The sequence below is a fragment of the Hippocampus zosterae genome, chromosome 8 (assembly GCF_025434085.1).
Source record: "Hippocampus zosterae strain Florida chromosome 8, ASM2543408v3, whole genome shotgun sequence".
Classification (NCBI taxonomy): Eukaryota; Metazoa; Chordata; class Actinopteri; order Syngnathiformes; family Syngnathidae; genus Hippocampus; species Hippocampus zosterae.
The window spans coordinates 17,396,959-17,420,668 of record NC_067458.1 but is presented as its reverse complement, the minus strand read 5'-3'; the positions used below and the strand labels follow the sequence as shown (position 1 = coordinate 17,420,668).

Below are 23,710 nucleotides of genomic sequence, written 5' to 3'. Positions count from 1 at the left end.
TCAGTCACATAGGTAGGCTGATAAGGGTAGCGCCCCCCCACGCCTCCGACACAATAGTCACGTTATCAAGCAGACGGCGAAATTTGCGTGGATAATTTCTGGAGTGGTCGAGGGGGAGGGGAAGGGGGCTGACAGACAGACGGGATTTAATACAGCGAGAGGAACAAAACCAGTGTCTTCAAGATGGATAAAAACGAGTAAGTACACAACGTGCAAGCCGTTTAAAGCCTCCGTGAACGTTTCGCAAAGGACTCGGTGTCGTAGAACGTGCTTGATGTACCTTTAGTCAGAAAGAAATACCAGTAAATAGCAATGTTTATCATCGATACGGCGACGAGCGTTCGCGTTTTGCGTGTTTGTATGTGCAAGTAGCAATGCAACGGTGTGTTCGCTCACGTCTGTTTGGCACCTTTTGCAATGTCGCTGTTAAATGTTTTTCATGTTTGCAATTAGCGTTGAGTCGCAACGGCGCGTCGAAATTGTGCCATTTTGACAGATCTGCATCTGATAAGTCTGCTCAACAAATTCCCCCCCAGCTCGGACATCCTCTTTCAAGGTGCTCATGCACTATTTGTTTTTGCCCTGCAAAAAAACAAAACATGCAGTGCGCGTCCGATCGAAAAGATCCGCTTTGTTCATTCATAATTTGAAGGCGAAAAAAAGGAGAGTGACAACGGTCGGCATTGTGGTGAAATGGCTCTCCGATTTCATGTAACCGACGTGAAACTTGAGAGCTGAGGTGGGCATCGAAACGGTAATATTGAACAACACTTGTTGCAATTATTTGACCGTAAACGTGCGGGATTTGTCTTCCCTGCGCCTTCAGTGTGAATATTTACGTCTATTTTGAGCAATAGACACCATTATTGTTGCTTTCGGTTAACATTATAGCTACCTGACACCAACATCAAGGTGAACAATGGTGATGGTGGTATTTCCGGAAATGTGTTTCACAATAAAATGTACGGCATTGTGGAATTTCTATCCATCCGTTATCCAAACCCCCTTAGTTTTGGGTATCGTAACTACAAAACGCGCAGATGAGATTTTTTTTTACAGTTTTACAATTTGATACAAATAAGTCAAAAATCAATTAAATATTATTTTGTATTGTTTTGCTGCACATACCATTTTCCCCCAACTTTAGTAACTCCTCTATAACGCGGTTCATTTTTGACAGAATCTTTATAGCACATATTTTTTTACTACGTTACATAGTTTGGGGCGATTATTTTTCAAGTTAGCTCTTGTTTTGAAATCGGTTATGTTTTCGTTTCCTGTCAATTTCCTTCTTCATACCGGAGCCGAAACATCCTTGGCTCGGCTTGTGTTCTCTTGTTTTCCTCGCGGATGTAGCTCCTCGATGGGGCCCGCGGAGAGCCGGGCGAGAGGAGGGGTAGTGATGTGGCCGCGAGGACCGAGGCGGAGCGATCTGCGCGATTACAAAGAACACGGAGACCTTAGCTTCCGAACTAGCCCGGGCCAGCTCGCGTTCGGTGGCTCGGCGCGTGTTCGTGCTATGTTCGACGCTAGGCTAGCAACAGAATTTTTTTTTCTAAAACTGCTAACTCGATAATACTCGTGCGCGAGAATGGAGAAGAAAAGGTGGGATTGTACTGCTCTTCCCAAGGGCTGGAAAATGGAAGAAGTGACCAGAAAGTCGGGTTTGTCCGCCGGAAAAAGCGACGTCTATTATTTTAGGTACTTATCCAAGCTGTGCTTCGACTTCTTAACTTATGAGTGTGCGTGGCAGCGTGTTCGCGGATGGATACAGGCAGGACTACTTTGTTTAGATGGGGAGTCGGGCTGTAAAGTCTGCGTCGGCGGCTATAAAGACTAGCGACATGCCCGTTGAGTTGACGTCGGTTAACGCTCCTCACCCCACCCCGCCCTATCCTTTCACCTGAAGTGAACCAACAACGGCAGAATTGTGTTCTCCTTTAGCAGAGGAGACGAGCCAGATGAGGAACAGAGGCAAGAGAGGGGGGAGGCGGGTCGGTTGTATAGTTTGTGGTAGGCCCAACACCATGTCTTACCTCTTCTGTATCCTGTATTGTGTGATGTAAGACGCATCGTGTGCATGAGTGACGTGCACGGTCAGGTTCGATTGTACAGTCTTAATTCTTATGTTCAACCTACGAGGTGTGTCAGAGAAGTTCCAGACCCGGTGTCCCAAAAGATATCCAGTAGTTCAATTGCAAACCACAAGCTTCCCCTTTGGAAATAATACCCTGCACTGTAACACTTTGCCAGTCTTTTCATGCACTCCTGGATTCTGGAATTCTCCCCAGCGCTGTTATCATAGCCATCTTGATGATATCCTGGTGACCCTTGATGACTCCCTTGAGTTTGAGAAAGAGGGGGAAAAAGGTCACACAATGCCACGTAGGTTCAGTAGAGCAGTTGCTACACCACACTGACATTTTTCTTGGCCGGGATCTGTCAGATGCTCATGCTCATTGTGATCAAGCAGCCATGGGTTGTCCTGCCACAACTCTCATCTTCTTGCCCACTGACAGAGCAAATGCTGGACACCCTCTCTGTATACGTTATAATTGATTATTTAACTGCAAATACCCCATTACTGAATTTTAACTTTAATTGTCTTGCTTTCTTCGACCTTGGTGACATCAGATTCTTCCACTGAAGGCTCTTCTGGTGTTAACTCTCTGGCACATACTCGAAGAGCGATAACATTCAGGTCTCATTGTCATTCACTCTTCTAATTGCTTTTCAAACTGACACAGAAGGTGTGTATATTTAAGCATGTGGAGTGAGGGAGCTGATGACAAAGTTCAATACTGATCTTAAGGCTTTGATGTGGAAAACAATTTGTTTGTTTGTTTTTTGAGACACCAGTCCTGGAACTTTCCTGAGACACATAGTGAGTTGTCGCTCCCACATGCGGAGCCACAACCAGTGCCAATCTTTATTTTTTTTAAACATTTGCCACCCCGCCCCTGCCAAAAAAAAAACAAACATCAGTGGACGTGATGTGCAGTGGCCATTAGAAGTGACATGACAATTTTGAAATGCATTGTGAGTGCAGGGTTTCAATCCATTCATTCAGAGGTTTGTGCTTGTTGCATGTCGTGTGTCTGTACGTTCGCCGCTTCCCGCCTTTGAATGTTCAATGTAAAGACGTGTCATCTTTGCAAAGATCCTAATGGCTTTTCTTCTCTGCCGTGCTTAGTCCATCTGGCAAGAAGTTCCGGAGCAAGCCTCAGCTGGCTCGTTACCTTGGCAACCAGATGGACCTGAGCTCATTCGACTTCCGCACAGGGAAGATGCTGATGAGCAAGCTGAACAAGAACCGCCAGCGGATGCGCTACGACAACAACAACCAGAACAAGGTGAGCCACCTCAGAAGCTTTCCTGTGTCCGGCAAGCCAAAAGCCGCCACATTCCCGGTAAAATAAACCAAGTCCTAGTTTGCATTACCAATGCAGGTTGCCCCATAAGGATGCACTAATTTTTAACACTATAATTCATTTTTAACTTCCGTACATGACTGAAAAATCCAATGCTTGAAATACGTTTTTTTTTGGGAGGGGGGCAATTTTGCTGGTCAAGGACTTACTTTGAGGAGCGATATTCAAATTTTTAGGTGTAATTTACTGTATGTTAATCCCAGAGACCTGAAGCAAGGCCTTTATTAAGCAATAATAAATAACAATAGAACACATGAGCAATTGGTTTTCTTCTTAATATAATCAACAGTTTTTGTGTCTTACATTGCAACAAACTGTATTTTCTTGTCAAACATTTTTTAGTGGAGCAATTTTAAATGCAAATATTATTCAGAATTTTGCAATTATAGGATCGTCTCGTCAGTTCAGTTATTGGGAAAAAAAATCTGTGACCCTCAATTTTACTATTCACTCTTTTAATGAGGCGCATAATGCGATTCGGGCCTGCAAAAACTGAGATGTGAAACTGTTTATTTTGAGCCTTGAAATCAGAGTATGTTCTTCATGCTCTTTATGGTGTGTGATGTGTACTGGAGATGACCAAGCACACCACACACAACGATATCCACACGACATGGTGATACTATTCAAAACCTAGTGTTGGTAAGTACCAAGACTGACCTGTGAGAGGCAGCACAGTGTCACAGAGCATCCAGACTGCTGGAAAAGACAAAGAAGAGAAAAGATTAACTTGTCTGGAAACCGAATAGACTTCTGTTTAATTTTATGTCACTATTATTGAGTCCGTGGTTTGGCCGGTCCTCATGCTCGTCATCCACCCAAATTTGCGATTGGAAATGTTGCATGAGGTTTAACCCGTACGATTCTCTGCTCGACTGTTTTAAGGGTAAACCCGACCTCAACACATCACTTCCAGTCAGACAGACAGCCTCCATCTTTAAGCAGCCCGTTACCAAGGTTACCAACCATCCCAGCAACAAAGTCAAGACAGATCCACAGAAAGCCGTTGACCAGCCCCGTCAGGTGAAGGTCTTTTGCAAGACCGAATTAGCATTTCAAGGTTCAATGTGGGCAGTTCACTTACTTTTTTTGTGTGTTTCTAGTTATTTTGGGAGAAGAAGCTAAGCGGTCTGAGTGCATACGACATTGCAGAAGAGCTGGTGAAAACGATGGAGCTGCCTAAAGGTCTCCAAGGTTTGTGGACTGAATGAAACTTCGTGGTAAACTCAAGACTTCATTGACATCCGCTGCTGTTGTTTCACAAGGCTCTGTACTCGTACAGATTTTTACATGATCCATTTTTGTTGCAAATGTCACAATAGCTTGCAATTACAGTGTAAGACTGGGGGCAATCCACAAGGATCAACAAAACAGTTTAATGATTATTCAAGCACACGTTTAGACACTTTCCCGACTTCTGCGCTGCTACAGGAGTGGGACCAGGTTGCACAGACAAGACACTTTTGTCGGCCATCGCCAGTGCGCTCCACACCAGCGCCGCACCCATCACCGGACAGCTGTCGGCTGCCGTGGAGAAGAACCCCGGCGTATGGCTCAATACCACGCAGCCGCTTTGCAAGGCCTTTATTGTCACCGATGAAGACATCAGGTTAGGCGGTCACCATAATTATGTACTTGGAACAATCTCGTCACACTAGTGTAAAAAGTTGCTCATCATTGTCAACGATAGTACAAGTTATATTGTATTTTAAGCTCAAGCGAGCTTTAGACACTTGGAGGATGGGGGGGGGGGGGTAAGCAGTTTGTTTCCTTACATAAGGTTATGTAGGGGAAAAAGTGTCTTCAGTGGGCTAGAATTGATTCATTTCATTTCAATGGGGAAACCAAATTAACCCATAACCACTGTATGGATGAAGGTGACATAAAATCGTGGATCGGATTTGTATGTGCTGACACTTTCTGTGGGCTGTTGTCTCCCAGGAAGCAGGAGGAGCTGGTATACAGTGTGAGGAAGCGTCTGGAGGAAGCACTAATGGCTGACATGTTAGCGCATGTAGAGGAAGCGGCGGCCGGCGAGGGCGACTCCATCAAGGATGAAGGCAATGGCAGCGAAGACATGGAGAGCGTATAGCGCAAGTGCCGCGAGCCCAGACGGCAACTTGTATCTTTTTCCCAGGTCTTCATCTTCTTCATGGACATTGGACAAGCCCTGCCTTTATCCTGACGAGCCTTTCCCGGCGTCTCCGCCCCTCACATAAGCAGACTAATTCAACCGCGGTGTCCGTTATGGCCACTGGAGGGCAGCAACACGTGAAATTGATCCCTTAACCAAAACAGGAAGTGACATAATCCAGAACTTTTTACAGAAGAAATGTCACATTCAGTGTTGGATGAACGTTTTTACATCAAATTATTTTTTTTCTTTCCTCCTTGACAGTTGTGTCAATGAAATATTTGGGTACTTACTAAAATTTAAGAAAATTGTAAAGATGATGCATTTCTTTGCCATTTTAAATTTTAACCGTGCCCTGTGTGCACCATAAAATGAGGCAGCGGTGAACTAAAAGTTGTCGCACGGTCATCAGTGTTGGCATCATGCTTGTACACCATTTTGTGCTTGTGTGTTTTTTTTAAACAAATGTCATGGTGGCCACATATACAACTGGTGTCAAAATTACGTTTGATACCGTTTGTAACTAATATTTGATGGGATGATGTTCCATTTGTTTTTTAAAGGCTGTTTTGTTGTTTAATTTTTAAAAAAATATTAATAATTCATGCTGGAAATTGTCTGTTAATATCAACAGGCTAGATGCTGAAAAAGTTGATTGTATTGCTGAATAAAAGTCACTATGCCGTGAAGTCCACTGTTGTTGTTTTTATTTAATAGTTACTTGAAATTATGAAATTATTTTTTTACATTTAGTGCAATAACCATGGGTTTAGATTTGTTGTTGCTCGGTAGAATACCATGCCTGGTAGGCAACAAGTGTTCAATTCCCACTCGAATAGCGTGAATGTGGTGGTTGAGAGGGGATACGTTGAGAAACGTGGGATACTTGTTTTTAAAAAAAGAAGGGGGAGCTTAGAAATCGAAATACAGTAATTACATTTTTGCGCACTTTCACGTTTCATGTTGTGAAAGTATGTGCTGATGACTACGCAGGTTTGTCACCTGCTAGATATTGACGTAACAAGTCAATTCCTATCCAATCAGAAGGTGAATCTGCACCTTCACCGCGTGTGTGTTTTAAAGTGGACAAAGTGCACATGTGCCCATTGGGACGTTTTCCTTGGTGGGAGATCCCGTTGCTTGTGTGGATGCCGTGTTCGTCTTCTCGGATGCCTTTGTACTAAGTGTGGAATATGGCAACGCTGCAGTTGTACACCAAGGTAGGACTATTGTGTTCAATTCCATTTACATGTATTTTAAATAATATAGACTTCTTAAACATCAGGTATTTCTTTACGTTTTGTTTTAAAACTAGATGGTTTCTTTTCAATCTCAGCCCTCCCAGAAATAAGGCTGTGGATGGTTGTAATTCAAATAGATATTATTTTTAAACGTAGATTTTGATCGCTGATTATTTTTTCTTTTCATTTTCTCACCTGGTTGATAGTTACCAGCTATTATACTACAAGTCCGAGAATGCTATGCAGAAACCGAGGCACCATTGAACCAAATCCTTTGTGAACCGGGCAGTATAGTCCCTCTTTTGCGCCATTGTCGCTGGTTTAAATAAAGTTTAGGGGATATTTTGTGACAGAGGGTTCCTTCACGGTCACTCTGAAGCCAAATTATGTGTGTTAAAAGCGCGACATAATTCGCTCGAAGTTGCTAGCATCGCATCTGAAGACTGAATGAGTATGGAAGCCCAAAGGGACATGTAGCACACATTGGACAAATTTGTAATGGTTCAAATTGATCTGGTAAATCGGGAATTGGATATATGGTCATTAGTGAAAAACAGAATGCATTATTTAGTCACTTATGAGTGAGGTTTAAGTTGGGCAACAATTTGAAGAAACATGAGGAAAAATACAATGCTGATCATCTTAAACCCAAAATGGTCTACTGTTCGGACTTTGGAACCTCCTGAAGTCAATGATCCAGCTTTATCCCTGTACATATACGTATTTTCAGACAATAAATACTCCAAACCAACTCAACCAATTCATTTTGCGAGTGACTTTTTAATGTGTAATTCAAATGTATTTATTTCAGGCGAGGATGAAATGATACAATTGTTCATGTTCTCAAACATAGTGCTTCATTCATACACATTTCACACTATAGTGATGCAGAATGGATAATCCATGTAGTCCTTTAAAGTGGGATGGTCAGTGTTAATTTGTAACACTTTTAAGAGCTTTTTATGCTGATGGCTGTCAAGTGCCTCATAAAGGTGAGGCCAGGAAGCAATGTTAGTGCAATCAAATAAAAATCAGTCTGAGTATAACCGTTTTGGCTCACATCTCAGATTTTTTTTCACAAAGGGGGCCAGCGTGTGGACTCCTGACCCGGATGCAGTGTGGGTGTCGGCCCAGCTCCTCCAGGACTACACACCGGGTGACAAGCATGTGTTGCTGCAGCTATCTGGAGGGAAGGTGAGACCACCATACAAATTTTGAAATGAAAACCTCCATCAAAACTAGGCTAAATGTCCTCTCCATTGGCAGGAGACACTTTATACGGTGGAGTTCCCGTCTGACCTTCCTCCACTGGCTAACCCCGACATCTCAGAGGGCGAGAATGACCTGTCGGCGCTCAGCTTCCTCCATGAGCCTGCCATCCTGCACAACCTCCGTGTTCGATTCCTGGACTACAACAGCATTTACACTCACTGTGGTAAGCAAGTGATGCCATATGGACAAAAATGTTGGAATCTACTTACGTCTTTATCTCATCATTGATCAGAGGTTGGGCCTCTTAATTCTATGGTTGTATTGTGGGTACAGTTTGCGAAGACCATTTTCTGGTCGTACGAGTTTGGTGAGGGTGACAATTAAGTGGATAAATCTATAATTATTGCTAGGTATTGTGCTGGTGGCTATTAATCCCTACGATGAGCTCCCCATCTACGGCGAGGAGGTGATCGATGCCTATAGCGGTCAGGACATGGCCGACCTGGAACCGCACATCTTCTCTGTGGCCGGGAACGCTTATCGCACCATGATCAGGTTAGCCTTGACTCGAGCTCTCTTTCTTCTCTCTATTTGCTGTTTTCGGTGATGTGCATTTCCTTTCGCAGAGAGGAGAACAATCAGTCGATCATCATCAGTGGCGAGTCTGGTTCGGGCAAGACAGTCTCGGCCAAATTCACCATGAGGTACTTTGCGGTGGTGGGAGGAGCCACTCAGCAGACTAAGGTGGAGGACAAGGTGCTGGCCTCCAACCCTATCATGGAGGTAATGAAGGAAAACAAAAGTTTCCACTGCGACTATGTATAGCATTAATAGATACTGCTTATTTAATTAACAGTGGCCGAATTTTACTGCCTGCAATACACCAAGACGCCACTTGGGGCACCATATTCTTCTCTTTTTTATTTAAAAAGGCTAAAAGAGTTGAAAAACCGCTGAAAATCTCTTTGTGCCATGAAACACGTGATGTGTGCAGGCCATCGGAAATGCCAAAACCACAAGGAACGACAACAGCAGTCGGTTTGGGAAGTACATCCAGATTGGCTTTGGCAGGAGAGGAGACATCATTGGGGCCAATATGAACACCTACCTTCTGGAGAAGTCCAGGGTGGTCTTCCAGGTATACGTTATTTGTGGCAATATTTTCGTTCTGACTGCATTAAACCGCCTCGAAAAGGTTTATAATGGCATATAGTTGCCACAAGAAGGCTGCAAAATAGGATTACTCTGTCAGAAACGGTGATGGCCAGTCTAAATGACGGTCCTTCCAAAATAGTTCTTTTACACGAAGATGCCACAAGATGGCGCTAACGGAAAACCTTTCTGGTCGGGTTTTTGCCTCCTCACAAAAAGAGGAAAAAGGGTGACTTATTTTTTTTTCGGTGTGTGTGAATAAAAGGTTGCCCCCCCCCAAAAAAAAAAATCATTGAATAGGTGACTCCACATGTAGCCTAGTCACAAACATGCAGGCGTACACTATCTTCTGTCCGAGCCTCCTCGTAATCACCAACAATTGTTTGCAGTTACTGTACTTGTAACACATTGAACAATAATAACCTGGGAAAATAGTCTTTCACCATGTCAGAAATTGTCGCTGTAACCAATTAAATGTGACAAAGATGGCTGGATACGCATTTTAAGGTCTCATGTGATTTAAAAAAAAAATCAATTTCTTATTCTCGTATTCTCGACAACAATTTGACTTTCATTATTAAAACACCAAAGACACAACAACATGGATTCTTTCTCCTGTCAGCCACGAGTATCAGTGGTTTTGACTACTTTTTAGAGGGTGGATTTTTGCCTACAACCTACCGTAATTAAAACCAAAAAGAAATTGGCATCCATTAGACATGCTGCCACACACAGTAGAGAAAGGACAAGGAAACTGCCGAAACAACCAACTACCTAATTGAATAACCAATCACTGCTATATATTGAATATCAAACTTGTTTCATTTCCGTTAGGCAACAGCAGAGAGGAACTACCATATCTTCTACCAGCTGTGTGCCTCCAGACAGTTGCCTGAAATGAGAGCACTCAAACTGGGTGAGACGTGAACATGGGTGCACACAAACAATAGCTTACAGTAAATACAAAAATGATAATGTAGTGGATAATGTGCTACATGTTTTAAGGCAAAGACCTCAATATCTGATCACATGTAGCAATCTGTTGATGCAAATGTCAGATGATTATTATGCATTTTTTTTTCATAGCGTGTTTATTGACCTACTTTCATCTAGCTGCTCCTGAACATTTCCGCTACACAAACCAGGGAGGAGATGCAAATATTGCTGGGACTGATGATGTAATGGAAATGGAGCGCACCCGCAATGCTTTCACCATCCTGGGTAGGATGTAGTTTTACGAGACACGCGCACACACACAAAAAAGATTCATTTGGTCAATATTGTATTTTTCTGTTGAACTTGCAGGCGTGCTTCCCGACCAGCAAATGGAACTCTTCAGAATCCTGGCAGCAGTTCTCCATTTAGGAAATGTGAAGATTTCAGGCAGCGGCCGAACTTCTGACCGTTCTTACATCGACGTGAGTTAAAATCATGAATATTCCTTTTGTCTTTCTAGTTTTGTTCTTGTCAGGAAAGAGTAGAAAAATTGAATGCATTGTATAATATCTCGTGATGAATCATCATACTGAACAAAAGAAGAAGAAAATAATCAATTAAAATGTGTGAAAATATAAACATATTTAAAAAGAAATGATCAAGCGGTGTCTTAGTATATGTCTTCCTCCAGGCAGATGACATTTCGATGGCTATCTTCTCCAAGCTTTTGGGGGTCGAGTCTGCCCACATGGCCCATTGGCTGTGCCATCGCAGGTTGGTGCTAGCAGGTGAGAAGCTGGTCAAGCCCATGACTGGTCAGCAGGCCATCGAAGGTCGAGATGCTCTGGCCAAGCATATCTACGAGCAGATGTTCAAGTGGACCGTGCACAGACTCAACTCTGCCCTGCGCAGCCAGACCGGCCGTGCCAAAACCTTCATAGGGGTGCTGGACATCTATGGGTGAGCTGCGTCTGTGTGTGATTATAATTCTCGCCATAAACTCACAATTGTTCCTCAATGTGCAGCTTTGAGACCTTTGAGCGGAACAGCTTTGAGCAGTTCTGTATCAACTACGCCAATGAAAAACTGCAACAGCAGTTCAACAGGGTGAGTCATCAGATATCAACAAAAACAGTAACAAAAAAGTGTTGCCATCGAGTGGACATAGTATTGAGCTTTGTGGAACACCGCCGATTTTCTTCTGTGACGGCAAGCAATTGTGACATAGCGTGGAATGTAAAAATCTGGACCTGGAATGGAGCCTTGTGGAACACCACCAGCATCTCTCTACAGGGGGTCGTCAAATTAAGAAGTGCTCTGTTCCTTTGGTGGCAACGGAACCCAAATGTGCACATTATTTGTAACCTAAGTCTATCACTAAACACACTAATGCAGTACTCAGGTCACAACGTAAACATTTGCAGGCTATAAATATTAAACAAATGAAAAACTGACTTTAGTATGGTGATGACAATCTTATCTTCTTGTCACACAAAATAGTCTTACGGCACTGCGCACGCTAGTTAAGTCCGCCTTTTCATAACCTCTACAGCTTGTCGTTTCTGTCTGTCTTTATCTAATTATGTTTTCCTATTATAATGCCAAGTAAATCAGACATTTATGTCAAGTGGATCTAGTAACGAGCCTTGTTGAATGCCATCAGTGTGTGGTGACTTACCGCATGTTATAAATGTTACATGTGTTAGAGATTATCTTTTAGTTCCGTTGGGATGCTCCCGTTATATTGCTCCCAGTGACTCTGACTTCTCCACAATGATTTTGCCAGCACGTGTTCCACTTGGAGCAGGAGGAGTACGTACGCGAGGAGCTGACATGGAGCAGGGTTGAGTTCAGTGACAATCAGCAGTGTATCCATCTCATTGAGGGACCGCTTGGTCTCTTGGACCTGTTGGACGAGGAGTGCAGGGTGAGTGGTGGACACTTGGGTTGTCTGTCCGTGCCCTGCAATTGACTACCAACTACTCAAGAGATCGTTGTAATGTTCCCTTTCATATCTGGGCTGACCAGATGCCCAAAGGTTCAGATGACAGTTGGGTCCAAAAGCTGTACGACCAGCACCTGACCGGCCGATGCCACCCCCACTTCCGCAAACCTCGCATGTCCAACAGGGCCTTCGTCATCCTGCACTTTGCCGACACGGTGTGTAATGCGCATTTCTTTCACTCTTCTTCTGTTTAATTGAGTCCATTTAGCGTCGGTTTGTTTCTGCAGGTGCAGTACGAATGCGGTGGCTTCCTTGACAAGAATCGAGACACTGTCTTCGAGGAGCTGGTCAATGTTTTGAAAGCGAGTCAGGTAGATGTGCGTCTGTGCTTATAAGCGACCCTGAGGTTGGACAGCACTACAAAACTTTAGAGTTGATTAAAAATCAGCATTCTCACATGTGTATATATATATGTGTGTGTGTGTGTCAGTCGGAGCTGGTAGCCGAGTTGTTCCAACAACAAGGAACAGGACCGAGTGTGGCCAATGGAAGCGTCCACACAGGAAGAAGAGCCCACAGAGAACACAAGTTGACCGTGGGCTTTCAGGTGAACTTTTATAAAATTCCTTCTCCAATGTCTCCCTTTGTCTTTTTCATCAAATATCCTCTTTTTTTTCTTCTTCATTTTAGTTCCGTCAGTCCTTGCAGATGCTAATGGACACTCTGAACAGCACAACACCTCACTACGTGCGCTGTATCAAACCCAATGACCTGAAGGAGCCCTTTGTGTGAGCGCTTACTTCAAGGCTATCACAGACGGCTGGCCTGTGAAACTGAAAACGTTTCCTTATCAGGTTTGACCCAAAGAGGACGGTGCAGCAGTTGAGAGCGTGTGGAGTGCTGGAGACCATTCGAATCAGTGCTGCCGGTTTTCCATCCAGGCAATGATTTCTTGTTCTTTACGAGCGAATTAATGTCATCTGCAGGATATTGGTGATTTACAATGCAATGATTACTTCTGGAGACTTTTTTTTTGTTGCAAAAAATGTTTTTCATCAGATTTTAATTCATTAACTTATTGTCGAAACGCATCCAAATCAAGTATCACCTTTTGCAAGCGTCAAAGGGACACATTTTATTAAATTGGCACTGTTATTTCCCCAGATGGACGTACGAGGAGTTCTTTTTCAGATATCGCGTTCTGTTGCGAGGGTCCCAGCGCTGGGAGGAAATCCGGCTGACGTGCCAGCAGGCTTTGCCTCGGCTCATCACTCAGCCGGACCAGTACGTCTTCGGAAAGACCAAAGTCTTTTTCCGGGCTGGGCAGGTGGCTGTTCTGGAGAGATTGCGAGCGGAGAGGCTCAGAGCGTCCGCCGTGATCCTTCAGAGTTCTGTCAGAGGATGGCTGGCCCGGATTCACTACAGCAGAACCTTGGAGGCCACCTTCACCGTACAAAGATACTGGAGAGGAGCACTCGCTCGGCGGTGAGCTGACTTACTTTTGCTATTTTTCTGTTATTCTAAGCAGGCAGCACTGCGGTCTATGTTAGCACGCCTGCTTCGGGGTTCTGAGGCTCCTCCCCTAATGAGGATAAACAACATAGAAAAGGGATGGATGGAGGTTTTTGTGACACAAAAGCACACGGGCTATTTGGATTTAATTTCATCTCCTTGCAGGTTGGCGCAGACTCTGCGGTACACCAAGGCTGCTTTGGTAATCCAGAAGACTTACCGCATGCTGGTGGACAGACACGTGTTCCTCCTGGTCCGTCAAGCCACCATCACCATCCAGGCTTTTGTCAGAGGCACGCTGACCCGTCGTCACTACCGGCGGGTGAGTGTTTTGTAATCCGATGACGGTCCCGATTCAAAAACAAAGATGGAGTATTCTCATGGGGGGAACGCCGATGTTTTTGCTTAGCTCGTGGCCGAGCGAGCCGCCACGCAGCTCCAGGCCAGAGTGCGAGGTTGGTTGGCGAGAAAGATCTACACGAGGTTGCGGGCGGCCGTCGTGTTTGCGCAGTGTTGCGTACGTCGCAAGGCAGCCAGAAAGGAACTGCTGAAACTCAAGACTGAAGCCCGCTCGGTGGAGAGGTACCGAGAACTCAACAAAGGCATGGAGGTCAAACTGATCCAGCTGCAGATGCGAGCAGACCAGGAGGTGTGTCGTTATGTCGTTATGTCAAGAAATGTGCAGAGTTGTCATTTACAGTCACAGAATAGGGATTTGGGTTTTGTTTTCGGGATGGGTGGCTATTTCAATGTAGGGTAATGGTTTAGTTTGGGGTTCGCAATGAAACGAAGATATTTCACTCATCTATTGCATAACGACAAGAATCGCGTGTCCAGGCCAGACAGAGCGCTGCCCTTCGAGAGAGCCTGCGTGCTGAGAAAGAGGTCGCTGCCGCCGAACTGGCTGCTCTGAGGGCAAAAATGGAGAAACTAGAAGCACAACAGAAGCATGCCGCGCCTTCTCCTGCTCCTTGTTCCGTCGTGAGCCAGGAGACGGAGCAGGAAAGGAGGCGAGCGGAGGAGAAGGCCGCCCAGGAGCTACTTCAGCTTTCACAAGTAACAGTACCGGCAACTTTTGTTTTGGGGCTCATTTCACGCATTACTTTGAACACTTTGTGACTCTTGAAGGAAGTGGAGACGCTGCAGCGGGAAAAAGCGTCACTGCGCGCAGAGACGGAGCGTATCTCTGCACGCCTGCTTCAGCAGAAACAAGCACAAGAAGGTACCACTTTTCCCTTTGGCTTTGCCGTCTCCATTCTCTTACATTTGCCAACCTTTTGTCCCCTGTGCAGCTCTCGTGCAACAAGCCACGTCTGAGGCCACGGCGGCTTTGAGGGCGGAGCTTGACGAGGAGAGGAGGAAGCACCAGGGCCTCCTGCGGGAGTTCACGAGGCTGGAGCAGCGATACGATAACCTGAGGGAGATGAGTCAGTTTACTCAGGTACACAACCCAGACAAAAGCAATGTGGAAAAATACACACATGAATATTTGCTGCGTGATGAGCATTAGCGTCAAATCTATCCATACCAATCTACAGTGTCATTTCATATCGGTGATATGAACATTTTCCGAATATAGTGTGCACGGTGAGACGCAAATTAGCAGCCATTTTGTTTTCGAATGAAACAAAATAATCCATAAAACAAATGAACGATGACAGATGATGAAAAGATACTTTATATAATATACAATCTAATAAACATTTCAACGTATTAAAAAAATATATCAACGCGATGGAACAAGTATGTGTGCCATCAGTTTGAATTGAAATTACTAGCCCTGATTTTTGATCATCAAATTTCAAAAGCAGATTTATTGACTGATTTATTTCTGGTCCAAATAACTTTTAAATTCAGTGTCCAATTCATTATGACACTTAAAACTCAGTGTCAAATATTCATCTCATGTCCGTTCTGTAAATTCAGCATCACCAACGTGGCTGTGAAAATACCATTCGCTACGCTGAACAATGAACTCAAAAATCGATATTTATATATTTTTTAATGGTAAAAAAAATTAGTTGCTTGAAATTTGATGTTGAACCACAATCAATTTTAGTCATTCAAAGCGGCACCGATATTCTTCCGCATTCCTTCAACTCATTGCCTCATGTAAGCCGAGCCGTCACAGCGTTGTGCGTCCATGTCACCGCAGAGCACCAGGGGCCTCAGGAGATCCGACTCGGCGCTCAGCTCCGAGCCTCCGTCGCCTTCACCTCAATCCCTCACCCCGCTCTCCCTCTCCCCCTTCCCGTCTGCCTTCCCGTCTCCGGAGGAGGTGCGCCGGGTCAGTGTGACGTCTCCCACCGCGGAGGGAAACTTCGCAGAGTGGAGTTTGGAAACGCCAATGGTTTGCCACACATTTGTTTTCAAATACAGCTCGATTCATTTCTTGTCCTCCTCCTCTCAAATGTACCCTGACAAAGTGTGCAGCCTTTTCAAAGCGCCACTTCCCAATTCCAGCCTTTGTCCACGCTTGCAGGAGCAGCTGATGGACAAGTTGGGCTTGAGCAAAGAGTCCGCAGCTGAGCTGAAGGGAGAAGACCTGGCCCACGCCTACGACGCAGTACGAGTGGCCAACAAGTGAGTCTTCACTCATTCGTCTCTGCAACTGAAAACGTGCAGTCACGACTAACGATCATTTTTTTTGTTCTTTGGAGGTTTTTGGAGAGCCAGTTGCTCAGTCAACGCAGTCAGTGGGAGGAGGAAGTGGACAGGCTAAGGTGTCAGCTGCTTCGAGTCAGCTCGGGTTCATCTTCTCATCAACAGGTAGAAGCTTCTTTGTAAAATCCACTTTCTGTAGCGCTTGTCCTAATTTGGCTGGTGAGGTGACCGGCGGACTTTTAACGGTGTTTAATGAGCCACATGCTGCTTCACCAAGTCAAAAGACATCATTACCCGCTTATGTAGACGCGCATAAATGTAAAATCCACACCACTGATTTTATGAACTTCCAAACGTTTGGGTGTGAAGGAGCTTCTGGATGCCTGCGAGCAAGAGTGTGTAAGGCTGAGGAGCGAACTGAAGGAATTTCGCAACACCGTCACATTCCGGCGAATCCTCACTCAAGGTGAGAGGTCCCAATTTTCTTGAATGTTTTTAGACATTCGTCCATTACAAACTCACAAACAAATTATGAGCCAAATTCTTTTTCTCTTTCTAGTTTTACCATCAGTTTTTCCCAGCGAAAGCCCTTCTTCAGCCCAGCAGAAAGCGCCCACAACAGCTGGCCTGCTGGAATGCAGAAGACGAGATGAAAGCAAGCTCCTCAAGAATCTCATCACCGGTGAGCCTTCTACTGTGTCGCATGACTTTCATAAACACTGTGAAACGCCAAGAATTCTATTTTGTAGTTAAATACTTTCAAGGGGTTGGGATGACCTTTTCCCAAAGTGCGCATCTAGGACATGGAAGACTCTCCATAACTACCCAGACTAAACACGGCACATAGTCTAAATCGATGTGTCAGCTCAACAAAACATCTTTGAAACCAATCACTGCACGGCATGTTTGAGAAAGTCGGTGACGGACGAGTTTGTGTTGACGTGAAATTCATTTTGAGTTTGTGACTGGCTTCACTGGAGATGACGTGAAATGCAGTCAAATGCGTGTCGTGGCATGTGTCAGTTTCTTCTTCAAAGGATTTATTTTCAGCGAGTTTTATATTGTGGTTACTCCTCATATATTTGTTTCAATGAAAAGCCTCTGATGAAATCTCGAGCAATCCACTCGTAGGTACGAGCTTTCTGTCTTTGTGTCCAGACGTGCGGGCGGACGTGGGCGTGGCGCTCTCTCCCGGGCTGGCGGCCAGCGTGCTCTTCCTGTGCGTTCGGCAGGCGGACAGCAGGGGCGATCAAAGTGTCGCGGCGTCGCTGTGCCGCGCCACCGTCGCTGCCATGAAGACGGCTCTGAAGGTAACCGCGGCTGATGTGTGGAACACAGACGGACTGACTGGACAAAACATTAGGTACACCTGATCCGATCCATGGCGTCGTGCTTGTACTCATTCGAGTCACGAGTGAGCTGAAGCTTATTGCGGCTGACTTTGGGTGAGAGGTGAGGTACACCCTGAAGTGGTCGACTGTCAATCACAGCGCATATTCATGCAGAAAGGACAAACACATTCTCACATTCAATATGGGCAAGTTAGTCTTCTATGAACCTAACATGCATGTTTTTGGTATGTATGGACAAGATCCACGACATAGAAATGCTCATTTTTCAACGATTTGAATGGAATGTGTCCCCCCCGCAGAAAAACAACAATGATTTGGATATGACTGCTTTGTGGCTGAAAAACATCAGTCTCTTGCACGACCTGCTGACTCATCATGCCCCCAAACAGGTCAGAAGCACACATGTACACGCACAAGATGTGTTTCCGTTGTGTTCTTGTTTTAATGTGGTTGTGGGGACAAAAAAAAAATTGTTAACAGAGTCACGTCCTGGGGACAAGTTGCGCAGTGTGTGTGTGTGTGTGTGTGTGTGTGTGTGTGAGAGAGAGAGAATTTCAATAATGCGGGCTTCCATGTGTCATTTTCAGTCGTGTGTGAATGAAGGCATTCCGCTGCTGACCTTTGATGTCAGCAGTCTGACCCACGCGTTGAGCGAGCTCCGCATCCAAGCCTACCAGCAACTCGTCTCCATCACTGAGAAACGCCTGCACAACTTCATAGGTGGTGCCAGGAACCCCCCCCCCCCTCCACACACACACACACTCACACACACTATCGTGATCTCACCTCCTTGTGCTCCGCAGTCGCTGCCCTGTTGGAGGGCGAAGACATCCCGGCGGGCTCCAGAAGACGAGCGGGCTCCAGAAGACAAGCGGTCCCCGAGGCCGGGGCGACGAGGGCCGGGGATGTGGACGCTCCCTCCGTGGCTCGGGTGCTGAGGGAGCTGGGTTCCCTTTACGCCGCCATGTCCCATCAGGCTTTGCACGCGGCACTGATTGAGTGCGCCTTCCACCAGCTGGTCTATTTCATGTCCACCTTGGCGCTCAACAGCCTTCTGCTCAGGAAGGACGTGTGCTGCTGCAGCCGTGGAATACACATACGGTACAGGAAGGAGAAAAAAAAATGAAATCACCAATTGAACACGAGACATGAATGCATATATGCGTGCACTGTATGTTCAAGTGTCCCCAAAACCTCAACACCCCCCCCAAAAAATTACTCTATAGTAAGGCGTTTTTTTACAAAAAATAAATCCTTGAATATCTACAGTAAGGCGTTTTTGCCCAAAAAACGACCATGTACAGTAAGGCGTTTTTTTAGCGAAAAAAACCCGACAATCTATAGTAAGGCATTTTTAGCTGAAAAAAAAGACCATGTATAGTAAGGTGTTTTTAGCCGAAAAAAAAACAACCATGTTTTGTAAGGCGTTTTTAGCTGAAAAAAACACTAGGTATCGTAAGGGGTTATTTACCGAAAAAAATGACAATCTATAGTAAGGCATTTTTAGCCGAAAAAACCCTACCATATAGAGTAAGCCGTTTTTAACCCCCAAAACGATCATGTGTGAGGCGTTTTTAGCCAAAAAAAACCAACCATGTTTTGTCAGGCGTTTTTAGCCGAAAAAAATGACCATGTATAGTAAGGCGTCTTTAGCCGAAAAAAATGACCATCTATATAGTAAGGCATTTTTAGCCCAAAAAAACCAACCATCTATAGTACGAAGTTTTTAGCCGAAAAAAACGACCATGTTTTGTAAGCCGTTTTTAGCCCCCAAAAAACTACCATGTATATAGTAAGGCATTTTTAGCCGAAAACAACGACCATGTGTAGTAAGGTGTTTTTAGCCGGAAAAAAGAGCATGTTTTGTAAGGCGTTTTTAGCAGAAAAAAACGACCATGTATAGTAAAGCATTTTTAGCCGAAAAAAAATGACCATGTAAAGTAAGGCATTTTTAGCCCAAAAAAATGACCATGTAAAGTAAGGCATTTTTAGCCCAAAAAGAAAGACCATGTTTAATAAGGCGTTTTTAGCCGAAAAAAACCCCGGCCGTTTTCAAGGCGTTTTTAGCCGAAAAAAACGACCATGTATAGAAAGGCATTTTTAGTCCCAAAAAAATGACCATGTATAGTAAGGTGTTTTTGGCCGAAAAATCGACCATGTTTTGTAAGCCGTTTCTAGCCCAAAAAAAACCCGACCATATAAGGCATTTTTAGCCTAACTACAGTTTTCATGGTCGATTATTTTTATTTATTTTTTTATTTATTTTCCCCGGCAAAAAACGCCTCACTAAACATGGTCGTTTTTTTCGGTTAAAAACGCCTTACTATACATGGTGAAGTTGTTTTGGGCTAAAAACGCCTTACTATACATGGTCGTTTTTTTCAGCTAAAAACGCCTTACTATATACATGGTTGTTTTTTTCGGCTAAAAACGCCTTACAATACATGGTTGTTTTTTTTCGGCTAAAAACCCTTACTACACATGGTCGTTTTTTTCGGCTAAAAACGCCTTCCTATACATGGTCGTTTTTTTTCGGCTAAAAACATCTTACTATATACATGGTCGTTTTTTTTGGCTAAAAATGCCTTACTATACATGGTCGTTTTTTTGGGCTAAAAACGCCTTACTATACATGGTCGTTTTTTCAGCTAAAAATGCCTTACTATTGATTGTCGGGTTTTTTTTCGGTATAAAACACCTCACTATACATGGTTGGGTTTTTTCAGCCTTAAAAACGCTTTACTATAGAATAGCCAAACAACAATATATTTGTTAATCCTAAATAAAATATTTTAGAACAGGAGTGCCAAAGTCATATACTGTATATGTATGCATGTATCACATATTCTAAAATAATAGAGACCTGGTATCTACTTTTTAATTCCGAATCGACAAAGTAATTTAGTTGAGAATCATCAAATATATGATCCCAAATATATCACCAATCATAGGCTGAACGTGACTCAGCTTGAGGAGTGGCTGCGCTGCCGTTGTCTGTTGACAGAGGGCGCCGCTTCCTCCCTGGCACCCCTCATTCAAGCCACCCAGGTGCTGCAGGTCAGCAAGAACACGGATGCCGACGCGCATGCCCTAGTGCGTGCGTGCACCAACCTCAGCGGACAGCAGGTGACCCCTTTGACCTTTTGCTCGATGCGGAAGATAGGTTTCCACCAAGCACTTCACTTATGTTCGACAAATCTACCCTACCACTACAGTAGGGTACCAAAAAAGTGAAACCGTTAATTTTGGTCACTTTCACAATTTTGGACAACATAAGTTTGGCTTTATTTTTGGAATATAATATGAAGAGGGCAGCCTGGTAGTCCAGTGGTTTGCACGTCGGCTTCACAGTGCAAGGTTCGATTCCAGCTCCGGCCTCCCTGTGTGGAGTTTGCATGTTCTCCCCGGGTCTGCGTGGGTTTTCTCCGGGTACTCCGGTTTCCTCCCACATTTAAAAAAAACAAAAAAAACATGCGTGGCAGGCTGATTGAACACTCTAAATTGTCCCTAGGTGTGAGTGTGAGCATGGATGGTTGTTCATCTCTGTGTGCCCTGTGATTGGCTGGCAACCGATTCAGGGTGTGCCCCGCCTACTGCCCGAAGACAGTTGGGATAGGCTCCAGCACCCCCCGGCGACCCTAGTGACTATCAAGTGGTTCGGAAGATGAATGAATGAATAATATGAAGATTTATTTTCTACCACCTCATATCATCACAAACAACTTGAATGTGTGAGAACAGAGCAGTACGGTACTTACAAAAGCCATACAGTCCTACTTGGTGGAAATCAGGCTTCATCTAAATATTATTTGAAAAGCGAGGACAAGGTGAGAAGTTCCCGCTGTCTTGTGTTGAGTAGATTGTGAAGATTCTCAGCAACTACACGCCTCACGGTGACGTTGAGGAAAGAGTCTGTATCGATTTCATCCACCTGGTTCAGGTACAGCTTGCACCACTCGCACATGGTCACATGTCCCGGCGCGGACGACTCCTCCGTTACGCATGGGCAGTCCCGTCGCGTCTGTGTTTTTATGCTCAGGCCAAAAGCAGTTCATCTATTTCCTTTTAGATTTAATGCAATGCTGGCAAGCAACTACTTTATTATTTTACTTTATGTTAACTGTTTTGTAAAGCGCTTTGTTACAGCTGCCGCTGTTGTGAAAGCGCTATATAAATCGGCATGTATTCGATTGTATTGTGTACTTTTCTCAATGAGAGATTTTAACATTTTAAATGATAAAATGGCGGCCCGGTAGTCCAGTGGTTAGCACGTCGGCTTCACAGTGCAGAGGTACCGGGTTCGATTCCAGCTCCGGCCTCCCTGTGTGGAGTTTGCATGTTCTCCCCGGGCCTGCGTGGGTTTTCTCCGGGTGCTCCGGTTTCCTCCCACATTCCAAAAATATGCATGGCAGGCTGATTGAACACTCTAAATTGTCCCTAGGTGTGAGTGTGAGTGCGAATGGTTGTTCGTCTCTGTGTGCCCTGCGATTGGCTGGCAACTGATCCAGGGTGTCCCCCGCCTACTGCCCGAAGACGGCTGGGATAGGCTCCAGCACCCCCCGCGACCCTAGTGAGGATCAAGCGGTTAGGAAGATGAATGAATGTTAAAATGTAGAATTTTTTTTTTTTTATTAAAAATTCATTCATTTGAAAACGCAGCAGCTCCCAAAGAATTATTTCTTGACGCCTCCAACTTTCTATTCTCCCACACAGGATCTCCTCAAAGATCGCGTGGACACTCAACCTCACAAGTTGTTCCTGGAAGCGAAGCGCGTGTTTCCCGTCACGTTTCCCATCGAGGCGCCGCCCACCATCAGTGCCGACAATTTGGCCATCCCAGACTCCCTCAAGATAAATTTTCTACGCAGAGTGTGAACTTTTTCAGTCGAATGAAACGCAATTCAAATTTACCATCTTTTATTGGAAGCGGACCGTTAACAACACTGCCGTCCCAGTAATCCATAAATCTTAAAAAAAGGAAAAAAATTATAAACATCTTTTGTATATATATTAAAAAAAACATCCCATGCGATTACTTTGCACCACTTCACATCATCATCATCTGTTATAAATATTTATATATTCACAAACATTTGAAAAATAGAAAAGAAGATATCAAAATAAAGGAGACAACATCAAATTGTTACGCGTTCTGGCACAATACATTTCTTTTTCAAAATGAAAATCTTTTTCTTTTTTTTGTTACAGCGTTCCTATCATGCACCATTAGAGGAAGTACAGGATCGTGCACGTTGGGGCAGAACATGCACGTCTACCCTCTTGGTTGTGTGCTTTTAACAAAGAAAAATTATTATTTTTTTGCTTGTGCTTCCATCCCAATACTTTTGCATGCCTCTGAAAGATGTCGCGGTGGACGTTGGAAAATTAGGTGGCACTGTCCACAAGAGCTCTCGAGATAAATCGAGGCGCGCATACGACAGAGACGCTGACTATGGTCAGCTCTTTTGGCTCATCCCTGCAGATGTGCGCGTGCACACACACACACGCACACACACAAACACACACCTTCCATGTGCTTGAAGGACAGCGACATAAGCAACAATGACTGCCTTCCCTGAGCCACACTGGAAAGAAGGAAGTTGCGGAACTCCCACAATTAAGTCAAAGTGATACAAGAATATGCTGGAGTGAATTTTAAAATCTCACAACATTGCAACTTTTTTTTAAACTGTAATTTTGCCTGAATAAAGTTGTCATTTGTCGACCAAAAAAAAGAAGCCTGTAATATGAAAAACGAAATGTGAAGAGATGTTTTTGAAATATTCTGAGAGTCAAGTCATCTTCTGGCGACAAAGTTGTAGTTTGACGAGAGTCGTTTCAAAATATTCAGAATAAATGAACATTGCGATGCAAAATCCAGTGAGAGAAGTAGTTATTTTCAACAGTCATAAATGCAGTCACATAATTTAGTGACAAAAAATGTCAGTAATTACGAGAAAACAACCTGAAAAATAGGGAAAAAAAAGATTTCTGGCACGGAAAAAATGCACTAGTCTGAGATGATCATAATTTGGTGAGGGAAGAAAGCAAAACGTTCTTTTTGGAAGAAAAAATGAGAATACGCTAACAGTTCTTGTAAAAATATTACAAGTGTAAAGTTGTAATTTGGTAAGAAAGAAAGGCAAAAAAAAATACCGAAGCAATATTATTAAAGTCATCAAAAGTTACAA

At 44.2% G+C, this 23,710-nt stretch overlaps 2 protein-coding genes and 1 long non-coding RNA gene across 10 annotated transcripts; 2 read left to right on the top strand and 1 right to left on the bottom strand.

Annotated features, from left to right (window-relative positions):
* Positions 1-60: 60 nt before the first annotated feature.
* Positions 61-6,254, top strand: mbd3b (methyl-CpG binding domain protein 3b). Of its 8 annotated transcripts, none has more exons than XM_052074869.1 (7): positions 123-197; positions 1,945-2,013; positions 3,194-3,353; positions 4,317-4,454; positions 4,535-4,625; positions 4,863-5,040; positions 5,373-6,254. In XM_052074869.1, the coding sequence occupies exons 1-7, from the start codon at positions 184-186 to the stop codon at positions 5,521-5,523; spliced, it is 801 nt and encodes a 266-aa protein (XP_051930829.1). In that variant the 5' UTR covers positions 123-183; the 3' UTR covers positions 5,524-6,254. The 8 variants fall into 8 exon arrangements, with proteins under 8 accessions (XP_051930833.1, XP_051930829.1, XP_051930832.1 ...); XM_052074872.1 differs by having other exon boundaries at positions 169-197; positions 1,948-1,974; XM_052074870.1 differs by having other exon boundaries at positions 169-197; positions 1,948-2,013.
* A 373-nt stretch (positions 6,255-6,627) lies between these two features.
* On the top strand, positions 6,628-22,564 carry si:dkey-110c1.10 (unconventional myosin-Vb). Its single transcript, XM_052074708.1, has 35 exons — positions 6,628-6,785; positions 7,890-8,000; positions 8,073-8,241; positions 8,429-8,573; positions 8,645-8,801; positions 9,013-9,156; positions 10,005-10,086; positions 10,284-10,391; positions 10,476-10,588; positions 10,798-11,066; positions 11,132-11,213; positions 11,893-12,033; positions 12,135-12,266; positions 12,339-12,422; positions 12,542-12,658; positions 12,742-12,839; positions 12,906-12,992; positions 13,216-13,536; positions 13,729-13,885; positions 13,973-14,212; positions 14,401-14,619; positions 14,692-14,785; positions 14,856-15,004; positions 15,719-15,913; positions 16,046-16,146; positions 16,224-16,332; positions 16,537-16,633; positions 16,727-16,849; positions 17,326-17,477; positions 17,819-17,908; positions 18,107-18,239; positions 18,323-18,620; positions 20,471-20,645; positions 21,379-21,459; positions 22,233-22,564. The coding sequence occupies exons 1-35, from the start codon at positions 6,759-6,761 to the stop codon at positions 22,392-22,394; spliced, it is 4,962 nt and encodes a 1,653-aa protein (XP_051930668.1). The 5' UTR covers positions 6,628-6,758; the 3' UTR covers positions 22,395-22,564.
* On the bottom strand, positions 17,575-18,381 carry LOC127606495 (uncharacterized). Its single transcript, XR_007963805.1, has 3 exons — positions 18,306-18,381; positions 18,139-18,223; positions 17,575-17,644 (listed from the first exon to the last, which is right to left on the bottom strand). It is a non-coding gene; the product is annotated as an uncharacterized LOC127606495 (long non-coding RNA).
* Positions 22,565-23,710: the final 1,146 nt, after the last annotated feature.

What these genes read in the sequence shown, in the direction of transcription:
- si:dkey-110c1.10 (XM_052074708.1), top strand. Translation starts at nt 6,759, where the DNA reads ATGGCAACGCTGCAGTTGTACACCAAG. An exon ending in AGTCCAGGGTGGTCTTCCAG is followed by an intron (nt 9,157 to 10,004) that starts GTATACGTTATT and finishes CATTTCCGTTAG; the next exon opens with GCAACAGCAGAGAGGAACTA. An exon ending in TCCTGCACTTTGCCGACACG is followed by an intron (nt 12,267 to 12,338) that starts GTGTGTAATGCG and finishes TTGTTTCTGCAG; the next exon opens with GTGCAGTACGAATGCGGTGG.
- mbd3b (XM_052074866.1), top strand. Translation starts at nt 1,592, where the DNA reads ATGGAGAAGAAAAGGTGGGATTGTACTGCTCTTCCCAAGGGCTGGAAA. An exon ending in ACAACAACAACCAGAACAAG is followed by an intron (nt 3,354 to 4,316) that starts GTGAGCCACCTC and finishes GACTGTTTTAAG; the next exon opens with GGTAAACCCGACCTCAACAC. An exon ending in CCGTTGACCAGCCCCGTCAG is followed by an intron (nt 4,455 to 4,534) that starts GTGAAGGTCTTT and finishes GTGTGTTTCTAG; the next exon opens with TTATTTTGGGAGAAGAAGCT.